General features: G+C 34.5%; 1 protein-coding gene across 1 annotated transcript in view; it reads right to left on the reverse strand.

Moving 5' to 3' along the window:
• ATM (ATM serine/threonine kinase) overlaps nucleotides 1-12,596 on the reverse strand; it is a 167,198-nt gene that overhangs the window by 93,002 nt on the left and 61,600 nt on the right. The window contains 6 exon segments of the mRNA XM_081280301.1: nucleotides 257-389; nucleotides 1,235-1,399; nucleotides 1,928-2,102; nucleotides 5,665-5,864; nucleotides 6,390-6,516; nucleotides 8,582-8,697. Coding sequence (XP_081136427.1) covers nucleotides 257-389; nucleotides 1,235-1,399; nucleotides 1,928-2,102; nucleotides 5,665-5,864; nucleotides 6,390-6,516; nucleotides 8,582-8,697 — 916 coding nt within the window.

Consider the following 12,596-nt stretch of genomic DNA (forward strand, 5'->3'; position numbering starts at 1 on the left):
TGGGGATACGGTTGAGTGACTAAGAGGCCCTGGGTTTAATCCCTGACACCAAAACAAATAACAAAAAAATCATTCTTTCAGAGGATAGATTAAATGAGAATAGTTCACAGTAGGAGACTAGTTAGGACCAATTTTATGGTTAGATGAGAAATGATGAAGGGCTGAAATATGGCTATGGCAATCAAACAAAGAGGAACTTACAAGATTCTTTCAAAAAGAAATAGGTAGAAATAACCCATGACATGTAAATTAGTACCCTGAGATGCTCTCATAAGGTCCATCATCTGATCTTTATGTTGTTCTAGTTGTCTTCGAAGATCCTTTAATCCTTCAAGCCTTGTCAATGGAAGCGCATCATAAGCACTTACTGCAAGAAAATGGTTAATTTCCTAAAAGAGAAAATTAGTTAAAATGTAACTTGCTTTTAACATTTACTGGATAAGTCTATAGAATAAAACTTAATAAAAGAAAAAAACTGGTAAGTGCCTTTTAAAGATGATAACTCATAAACCAAAGTAGAAATAAAGTTCTTTCACTTCAAATTCTATAATGTTTTAATCCTTTAAATTCTAATAGATTCTATTATAACACAGATCAGAGGAAAAAATTTGAATTTCTGTATGGTAATTTTATATGTTGTTTTCATATTGATATATAGTAAAATACAAGCTATAAGTTTAAAATTATACTAAGATTTAAAAGAAAAAAATACACCTGGACACAGTTTTGAAGTTTATCAAGATTAAAAATTGAAATACTCTTTAAAAAGATAAATATTATCTCGAATGCAAATATAAAACTGACCCTCAAAGGATCAGATTGTGATTTTAAGTTATTAATGGACTAGACTATCTTAAAGATTATTTTTTTTTTAATTTCCAGTGCTGAGGACTCAATCTATGACCTTGACCATGCTAGTTAAGCACACTTCCATTAAGCCACATCCCCAGTCTTGACCATAAGTTTATGTGTGTGTTAAAATCAAGAATATTTTTATATCACATTCCTTAAATATTCAAATTCATTCTTTACCAGGAGACTTTGGTATCAATACTTTAAGCTCAATGCAAAACAATGCATTAAGATTCATTTTTTATTTGTTAAGAAGGTAATCTCATGTCTTTTTACCACAACAAAAAATTCAATTTTTACCACTAGAACACATTAGAGATTTTTAAGTACTACTCTTTATGCTTTCTAATACCAAATACTAAGAAGATGAAACTTTTATTACCTCCAAAAGTGAAAAAGGCCCTCTACTGTATTTGATACTCTGCTGAGTAATACGCAAATCCTTAAAAAGAACGTGGTCAGGAAAAGGATCTAAAAGCTTAATCGTGAGATAGAGGTTTTCATTATCCTTGTTATCTATCACTAAATACTTCAACAAGTTCAGTACCTAAACATAATTTAAAAAGAAAAAAAATTAAAAGGAGAAAATCTATAATCATATTTCAAAATAAAAAAAACAAAATCTATTGTAATAATTGATAAAAACTCTGCCACCCTAGTTCAGATAAAACATTCTAATTACTTGTAAGATACCAACTTTTTTTAGTTTCTGTGCTTTCAAACAATTCCACAAACATATAAGGGACTATACAAGGTGGTCACTGACATATAAAAACCCCCAGATTAGTTAAACAGTTCATGTAAGTAATATATCACACAAAATCATAATGGCATAAACTATTATCCCATTTTTGACTACTTCTACACTTCAGTGTAACAAAGCAAGCTAAACGATTGTTTATTAGAGAAAAATATGTAATCAATCTTTGTAACTGATTACAAAGATTAATTAAGAATGTCTTCCCAACTATTTCTTAAAAAACCATTTTCATTAAAATTACTAACTGTATCAAGTAAAATTAATACTTTATCAACATATCTCAAATACCATTTTGAAGATGAATTAGAAAATTACCTGCTCCTGAACCTCCACTTGATCATTCACAAGGGGTATAAGTGTACCAACAATAACATGAAGATGCTTTTCTAAAGCATCTTTACAGTAAGTCACTGCTGTTTGGCAAACCTGACCTAACAGGTCACAACAAAGAGAGAAGCTGCGTAGTGACACATCCATGAAATTTGAAGGCCTAAGAGGGGAAAAAAAAAAAAAAACAGGTTCTAGAAAAGTACTTTGAAATAGAATCATTCAAAAATAATTTTTATTCTACATTTCTAATTTTGATATCACTTGACATAAAAGGTACTCTCATATCTAACACTTCAATGGTTCATAAGTCAAAAAGAGAGGGGACATCAGCAAAATACAAAATATGTAACACTAGGCTCAAACCTGACAAAAACATTTTAAGGCAAGCAGAACTGTCATAATCAACTATATTAAATTCTGTAAAAAAAGTCAAAAGTTTATAGCAATCAAGAAAATGCTACATCAGTAGAGCAGAGGAAGGGGAACAGGAGAAGTGAGGAGGGGATAGAAAGAGGAAGTTACTGGGAACTGAAGTGAACCAAACTATATCCCATGCATGTATGATCATATGTAATTATAATGCACGAATCAAAAATTTAAAAATAAAATTTTTTAAAAAAGAATACGCAAAACCAGAAAAGGCAACCAAAAAACTGCAGGAAATTTCTGTAGTGGTTTTAATTGTCCTTGCCAGTCCCCTTCCCTGCTCAGCAGCAGTCACAAAAATGGCAACCTACACAAGAAGCAAGGAGACCTTATTTGCAAACTGTTATGTATGTCTATTCTAACCTGACTGGGACTGATGCAAACGGCTTGGCTGTTTCATTTAAGGGCCCTTACTTACGTAGAAAAGTTGAGGGCACTGCTTGAAACTTTGTAAGGTTAATAACCTACACTGGATAGAACAAAAGATTACTCTTGAGACATACCAAAAAGGAGAGATTCTCTGGGAAATTCAGAAGTACTCACAATTGAGGAAGAATTTAGAAGGCCACAAACATGCCCAAGTAAGACTTTTGCTCAGAAAAGACTACAAAAGACCCTAAGCTTTTACTTGGAGGTGCTCCCACAGCTCAATGCAAACCGGCTAGTGTTGAAGGGAAGTACCAACACAGAGCTAAATTGCAAACATTAGAAAAATTTTTATTTTCTTTCCCTCATGTGCCAAACACCCACAATGCTCACAATGTTCAAGGAAATCTCTGTGGAGCACTATCAAAACACAAGCCAAGAAAGAGAGCCTTCAGTGACCACACAAGGCAATACATTCTGCAAAAATAATTGGTTAATGTTATGAACTGCTACAGCATTGAGCAATAAAAAAGAAAAAGAAGTCAAACTCTAAAAAAAGGAAAAAATATGATTTCCAGACTTAATCATTCTACAAGTAGAAATGGCCAGTTTTCAGCAACAAAATAACAAGGCATACAAAGAAACAGGGAGTTATTGCCCATTCAAAAGAACAAAACACTGACAGAAATGGTTCCTAAAGAAACTTAAACATTAGACTAGAGAAAGTTCAAAACAACTGTCTTAAACATGCTAAGTTTAGAAATGAATAAAAGTCAAAATTCAACATATCAAAAATTATAAGATGTGGCCTAAGTGTGTGCAGCTCAGTGGTAGAGCACTTGCCTAGCATTAGTAAGCACCACCAAAATAAAAAAGAAATAATGAAATAAGGTAGCACTGATGGGAAATCTGTACCATAAACATCTCCAAATGAAAAAGCAGAAAGATCTCGATTCAGTTACCTGACTTCTTTATGAAATGAAAAAAAAAAAAATAGCATCCTAAACAAAAAACTAACAGAAGAAAGGAGATAATGAGAGTGGAGATTAATTTAAAAAAAAAAAAACTTTTAAAAAAAGTTGGCTCCGATCTACATATTGTGGGGTCGGGCTCCAAATTCCTTAATAGGACACTCATAGCACAAGAGTTAATAACAGGAATCAACAAATGGGACTTACTTAAACTAAAAAGCTTTTTCTCAGCAAGAGAAACAATAAGAGAGGTAAATAGGGAGCCTAAATCATGGGAACAAATGTTTACTCCTCACACTTCAGATAGAGCCCTAATATCCAGAGTATACAAAGAACTCAAAAAATTAAACAATAAGATAACAAATAACCCAATCAACAAATGGGCCAAGGACCTGAACAGACACTTCTCAGAGGAGGACATACAATCAATCAACAAGTACATGAAAAAATGCTCACCATCTCTAGCAGTCCAGGAAATGCAAATCAAAACCACCCTAAGATACCATCTCACTCCAGTAAGATTGGCAGCCATTATGAAATCAAACAACAAGTGCTGGCAAGGATGTGGGGAAAAGGTACACTTGTACATTGCTGGTGGGACTGCAAATTGGTGCGGCCAATTTGGAAAGCAGTATGGAGATTCCTGGGAAAGCTGGGAATGGAACCACCATTTGACCCAGCTATTGCCCTTCTCGGACTATTCCCTGAAGACCTTAAAAGAGCATACTACAGGGATACTGCCACATCGATGTTCATAGCAGCACAATTCACAATAGCTAGACTGTGGAACCAACCCAGATGCTCTTCAATAGATGAATGGATTAAAAAAATGTGGCATTTATACACAATGGAGTACTACTCAGCACTAAAAAATGACAAAAACATGGAATTTGCAGGGAAATGGATGGCACTAGAGCAGATTATGCTAAGTGAAGCTAGCCAATCCCTAAAAAACAAATGCCAAATGTCTTCTTTGATATGATGAGAGCAACTAAGAACAGATCAGGGAGGAAGAGCTGGAGGAAAAGATTAACATTAAACAGAGACATGAGGTGGAGGGAAAGGGAGAGAAAAGGGAAATTGCATGGAAATGGAAGGAGACCCTCTTTGTTATACAAAATTACATATAAGAGGTTGTGAGGGGAATGGGAAAATAAACAAGGAGAGAAATGAATTACAGTAGATGGGGTAGAGAGAGAAGATGGGAGGGGAGGGGAGGGGGGATAGTAGAGGATAGGAAAGGTAGCAGAATACAACAATTACTAATAGGGCATTATGTAAAAATGTGGATGTGTAACCGATGTGATTCTGCAATCTGTATTTGGGGTAAAAATGGGAGTTCATAACCCACTTGAATCTAATGTATGAAATATGATATGTCAAGAGCTTTGTAATGTTTTGAACAACCAATAAAAAAAAAAAAGAATTAACAAAGCTAAAAATGCATTCTCTGAAAGGACAAGTTCCACATGATCTCACTCACATGTGGGCCATAAAAAAGTTGATCTCATAATATAAGTTGAGAATAGAATGGTGAATACCAGAGACCGGGGCAAGAGTCAGGGGCAGGGATGGACAGAAAAAGGTAGATAAATGGATACTAACTTACAGTTAGATAGGAGTAGAAGTTCTAGTGTCCTACTGCACAATAAGGTAACTATAGATAACAATTATATACTGTATATTTTTAAAAGCTAGAAAAATTTGTTCATTACAAAAAAAAAGATAAATACCTAAGACAGATATGCTTACTGATTTCAACATTGTACAATGTATACATGTATCAAAACATAACATAGGTACCCGCAAAAAATGTATAATTAATAGGTAGCTATAATATACATATTAAAAAGCAATATTTACAAACACAAATTCTGCCACCTATCTCTTAGAAGCATATAAACTTTCAGTTAAAAGAACTTGATAAACTGCTTATATATTGGTGAACATATTATTTACCTTTTGTTGATATAGTGAATCAAAGTATAAATAACATCTCGAAGAACAAAGGCCCAAGCTCCTCCTAAGCCACTTTTTATATCTTTTAGTAATAAACTAACAAACAGGTGATATATTTTAAGAACTCTGTGCTTTTTATACACATTATTTGTCTCAGCTGCTTGCTCACATATGGCTAGAAGAATTTTCTGATAGGAATCCTAGAAAATAAATATACACTTAGTAAAACTTTTAAAATCACATATACTCAGTTATAACACATATTTTACAATACCTAAAATAACAATTTAAATTTAGGTTTCATAGTAAATGCAAAACAGTACATTAAGATAATTACTATCTTAGAAGAAAGCTATTGTCAATTTGTTTAGGTTTCAGATAGTAAATTATAGTGCATTTTTATAAAAACTAAATACTCTCTTAAGTGTCACAAAATTCCAGCTTTGTAACAAATTTTAGTTAGTGTTGAAAAATACTTCAATTATAAATTTTGCCAAATGATTGCTTTCCTTTTCAAATTATTCAGATGATTTTTCATTTGCTTACTTTCCTTTTTTTTTTTTTTTTTTTTTGTGGTTGTGGGGCCTTATGCATGTAAAGCAAGCAGTCTACCAATGAGCTATGTCCCCAGCCCAACTTTCCTTTTTTAAGATGTACTTACACAGATGTTCTAGCTGAATAAAGGAATTCTCTCACTAATTATTAGGGCAGAAATGTATACTTACAGGGTTTCTGGAAAGAATTTCTAAAATGCTCTTAAACTTGGTTTTATGACAATTGCTGATATAAGCAAATGTTGCTTTAATCACATGTGATGGAAAATAAGGTGGATTAGGAGCAGGATCCAAATCCCTAAAAAAAGAGTTAAAGGGGAAAAAATGCAGTCATAATTTTCAAATTATCAAGAAAAAAAGGTTTTGTTGATAAAGCAGTAAACTTCCAAAATGGAAATTTAGGGGCGGGGGGTGCCATGGATTGAACCCAAGGTCGCTTTACCACTGAGACTCTCAGCTCTTTTTTTGTATTTTATTTAGAGACAAGATCTCTCTGAGTTGTTTAGAGCCTCACTAAGTTGCTGAGGCTGGCTTTAAACACTTGATCCTCCTGCCTCAACCTCAGGCTCCTGAGCCTCCCAGGTCACATGTGCCACAGTGATCCGCAGAACTCCCAAATTTTAAAACTATCTATTAAAAAAACCTATACTTTTAATAAAATTAAAAATGACATAGTTAATAAATATTAGAATATCTAAATGCACTTCACCCTGGGACTTAATCTTAACCAATTTACTTAAAATTATTTGCTTAATCTTTTTTATAATTAATGGCAGCTCCACAAATGAGTTTTAGTGTGACCTCATTTCAGGTTTGAGTTAAAGCTCTACTAGTATTATAAAAGCAATAGTATTTTAAGCTATGGCAATCTACTAGATAAGCAACATTAATTAGAATGAAATTACATATGTCAAAGTACTTTGCTAGATATTATTACTGTTATGGTTTGGCTCTGGAATGTTCCCCAAAGGCTCACGTGTTGAAGAATTAGTCCCCAATGCAACAAAGTTCAGAGATGGGATTTAGGGAAGGTAATTGTATGATGAGGGCTCTGACCCCATCAGTGTATTAATAATTTGATGGCATTATTAGGAAGTGGTGAAAACTAAAGGAGGTATACCGAGTTGAAGAAGTGGGTCCTTAAGTATGTGCCCTTGGGGACTGTATTCTTGTTCCTGACCCCTTCCTCTCCCCTGTTCTCCTTCTCCTCTCTGTCTCTTTCTCTATGTCCTGGCTGTCATGAGCTGAGCAATTTTCCTCTGGTGTGCCCTTCTGACACCATGTTCTGCTTCACCTCAAGCCAAAAGCAATGAAGCTAGCCTGAAACAGACTGAAACCTCAAAAACCATGAGCCTTCTCTTCCCTAAGCTGATTTTATCAGGTGTTTGATTTTTCACATTAACTAACATAATTACTATTTTGTATGTTTAGCATGGTAGAACATATTAAAAATACTAAAGGATATTTTCTTTTTTTTTTTTTTGATACTAAGGATTGAACTCAGGATTAATCACTGAGTAACATCCCATCCCTTTTTACATTTTTATTTTGGGAAAGGGTCTTGATAAGTTGCTTAGAGCCTAAGTTGCTAAGGCTGGCTTTGAACTTGTGATCTTCCTGCCTCCGCCTCCAGAGAAGCTGGGTAGGTGTGTGCCACTACACAGTAAAGGGTATTTTCAAGCAGTTTCCAGTAAAGTGAGGAAAATAACTTGAACATTCATATGCAACCAAATGGGTTGAAAACTGCTCAGCTCATGACAGCCAGGACGCAGAGAAAGAGGCGGGGAGGAGAAGGAGAACAGGGCCAAATTAAACAGTGCAGCTAAGGAGTATGATTCTGACAGTCAAGGAGCAGAATAATAAAAAGGTGCTCTAGAAAGGGAAGTTATTAATAATAAGAGAAATAGCAAACCCATGGAGAAAAAATTTCAAAACACAACATGTGGCATAATGCTCAAATATTACAGAAAAATCGAGAAAAGAAAGTTTATTGGTTCTGCCATCAAAGAGTTTAACTAGAAAGAGTAATAACTGTGGGGAAATTACAGTATAAAAGCTCACAGGTAATCACTTCATATCAGAGGACCATTTTTAAAGAAACTAATTTTTTAAAAAGAGGACATGTCTAAAAACTGAAATAGACATCTGAATTTGTCAATCAATAAAAAAATCGGGGCTGGGATTGTGGCTCAGAGGTAGAGCACTCACCTACCAAGCATGAGGCATTAGGTTCAATCCTCAACACCACATAAAAATAAAAAATAAAGATATTGTGTCCACCTATAACTAAAAAATAAATATTAAAAAAAAGCCTAAGGAATTTGCAAGTTGTGCCTCATTCTCTAAATTTAAAATGTACATACCCTGAAACGTCACAGGCATCAGTGCTCTGGCTGGCACCAGAATCTGCTGTTTCATGTAACGACATCAATAATTCCACCACAATCTCTGGTAAATTACTAATAAATAAATGATCAATCTGCAAGGACACAAAATTAATTATATTTAATATTTTTTATCTGTAACATTTAAGACAACACAAAGGGCTTACGTTATTCAGACATATAGCTAACTTATCTTTTTCTTCTATTCAGCCAACCTGAAACCATGAAATAGAGAAATTCTACCAAATAAAGCCTCCTTAATCCAATTCTGTAATTTTAAAGGATTATTTCAACTAAGACTTTGAATATAGCATTAAATTCCCCAAACTGGTAATTCTCCTACCAAATTCCCTTCTGATCTATATTATACCTGAATCTGCATTTTTTTAATATTTATTTTTTAGTTGTAGTTGGACACAATACCATTATTTTATTGATTTATATGTGGTGGTGAGGATCGAACTCTGCATGTGCTAGGCAGGCGCACATGCAGCCCCAACCCAAGCCCCCCTCAATCTGCATTTTACTCTCGATTTACATGAAAACTCCCAGAACTTTACTTGGAAAATTTTCCAGGGACTATGATAATGCCAACTTTGTGCCCCAAATGACTTCTCCACAGAACTCTACATGGGTGATATCCAAATTCTGAGGCTAGCTGCTTCCTATATTCCATTTCATCAATAGTAGACTAAAGCTGGGCATGGTGGCACACACCTGTAATCCCAGCTACTTGGAAGGCTGAAGTAAGTTCAAAGTCAGCCTGGACAACTCAGCAAGAACCTCTCTCAAAAATAAAAATAAAAAGGCAAGAAATAATTAAAATCAGAGATGAAATCGAAACAAAAGAAACAATTGAAATGATTGACAAAACTAAAAGTTGGTTCTTTGAAAAAATAAATAAGATTGACAGACCCTTAGACATGCTAATAAAGAAGAGAGAAAACCCAAATTACTAGCATACGTGATGAAAAAGGCAATATCACTACAGAAATACAAAGGATAATTAGAAATTATTTTAAAAAGTTATACTCTAATAAAATCCAAGATAGTGAAGACATCGATAAATTCCTAAAGTCATATGACCTGCCCAGGTTGAGTCAGGAAGATATACACAACTTAAATAGACCAATATCAAGTGAAGAAATAGAAGAAGCCATCAAAAGATTACCAACCAAGGAAAGCCCATAGACCAATATCAAGTGAAGAAATAGAAGAAGCCATCAAAAGATTACCAACCAAGGAAAGCCCAGGTCCAGAAGGATATACAACAGAGTTTTACAAGACCTTTAAAGAAGAACTAATACCAATAGTCTTCAATCTATTTCAGAAAATAGAAAAAGAGGGAGTACTTCCAAATTCATTCTACGAGGCCAATATCACTCTAATTCCAAAACCAGACAAAGACACTTCAAAGAAAGAAAACTTCAGACCAATATCTCTAATGAACATAGATGCAAAAATCCTCAATAAAATTCTGGCAAATTGAATACAAAAACACATCAAAAAGATTGTGCACCACGATCAAGTGGGATTCATCCCAGGGTGCAAGGGTGGCTGAACATATGAAAATCACATTAATAGACTTAAAGAACCATATGATCACCTCAATAGATGCAAAAAAAAAAAAAAAAAGCATTTGACAAAATTCAGCACCCCTTTGTGTTCAAAACACTAGAAAAATAGGGATAACAGGAACATCTCTCAACATTGTAAAGGCTATCTACGCAAAGCCTCAGGCCAACATCATTCTAAACGGAGAAAAACTGAAGGCATGCATTCCCTCTAAAATCTGGAACAAGACAAGGATGCCCTCTTTCACCACTTCTATTCAACGTAGTTCTTGAAACACTGGCTAGAGCAATTAGATAGACAAAAGAAATTAAAGGAATAACTATAGGAAAAGAAGATCTTAAACTAGCATTATTTGCAGACAATATGATTCTATACCTAGAAAACCCAAAAAACTCCAACAGAAAACTTCTAGAACTAGTAAATTAATTCAGCAAAGTAGGAAGATATAAAATCAACACCCATAAATCAAAGGCATTTCTGTGTATCAGTGACAAATCCTCTGAAAAGGAAATTAGGAAAATTACCCCATTCACAATATCCTAAAAAAAAACCAAAACAAACAAACGAAAAAAAACTTGGGAATCAACTTAACGACAGAGGTGAAAGATCTATACAATGAAAACTGCAGAACCATGAAAAAGAAGACCATAGGAGATGGAAAGATCTACCTTGCTCCTGGATAGGCAGAATTAATATTATCAAAATGACCATACTAACAAAAGCATTATACAGGTTCAATGTAATTCCAATCAAAATCCCAATGGCATTCTTCATAGAAATAGAAAAAGCAACCATAAAATTCATCTAGAAAAAGAAGATACCGAGAATAGCTAAAGCAATCCTCAGTAGGAAGAGTGAAACAGGTGGTATCGCTTTACCAGACCTTAAAGTATACTACAGTAATAGTAACAAAAATGGCATGGTACTAGCACCAAAACAGGATGGTAGACCAATTGGTACAGAATAGAGGACAGAGAGACTAACCCACAAAATTACAACTATCTTATATTAGACAAAGGTGCCAAAAGCATGCACTGGAGAAAAGATAGCATCTCCAACAAATGGTGCTGGGAAAACTAGAAATCCATATGCAACTAAATGAAATTGAAACCCTCTCTCTCACCATGCACAAAAGTTAACTCAAAATGGATCAAGGATCTAGGAATTAAACCAGAGACTCTGCATCTAATAGAAGAAAAAGTAGACTCTAATCTTCATCACGTGGGGCCCTATAGGCCCCAACTTCCTTAATAAGACGCCTATAGCACAAGAATTAAAACTAAGAATCAACAAATGGGATACAATCAAACTAAAAAGTTTTTTCTCAGCAAAAGAAATAATCTGTGAGGTAAACAGGGAGCCAACATCTTGGGAGCAAATTTTTACCCCTCACACATCAGATAGAGCACTAATCTCTGGGGTATATAAAGAACTAAAAAAGCCAAGCACCAAAACAACAAATAACCCAATCAATAAATGGGCCAAGGACCTGAACAGACACTTCTCAGAAGAGAATATACAATCAATCAACAAATATATGAAAAAATGCTCACCATCTCTAGCAATCAGAGAAATGCAAATCAAAACAACTCTAAGATACCATCTCACTCCAGTCAGAATGGTAGCCATTATGAAGACAAACAATAACAAGTGTTGGTGAGGATGTGGGGACAAAGGTACACTCATACATTGCTGGTGGGACTGCAAATTGGTACAGTCAATTTGGAAAGCAGTATGGAGATTCCTTGGAAATCTGGGAATGGAATCACCATTTGACCCAGCTATTCCTCTTCTCAGACTATACCCAAAGGACCTAAAAACAGCATACTACAGGGAAACAGCCACATCAATGTTTATAGCAGCACAATTCACAATAGCTAAACTGTGGAGCCAACCTAGATGTCCTTCAGTGGATGAATGGATAAAAAAATGTGGCATTTATACACAATGGAATATTACTCAGCACTTAAAAAGAACAAAATCATGGAATTTGCAGTTAAATGAGGGCATTAGAGAAGATTATGCTAAGCGAAGTTAGCCAATCCCCCAAAAAATAAATGCTAAATGTTTTCCCTGATATAAGGAGGGTGACTCAAAGTGGGGTAGGGAGGGAGAGCATGGGAGGAAGATTATTTCTAGATAGGAAAGAGGGGTGGGAGGGAAAGGAAGCGGGAAAGGGAAGAGCAAGAATGGTGGAATGTGATGGTCATCATTATACAAAATACATGTATGAAGATTTGAATTTGGTGTCAACATACCTTATATACAGAGATATGAAAAATTGTGGTATATATGTGTATTGAGAATTGTTATGCAAAAAAAAGAGAGTACATGTATAATGGCATAATTTGGCGTGAACATATTTTATATACAGAATTATGAAAAATTGTACTGTATATGGGAAATAATGAGGGTAATG

Source organism: Spermophilus citellus (assembly GCF_964194105.1).
Source record: "Spermophilus citellus genome assembly, chromosome: 2".
Lineage (NCBI taxonomy): Eukaryota > Metazoa > Chordata > Mammalia > Rodentia > Sciuridae > Spermophilus > Spermophilus citellus.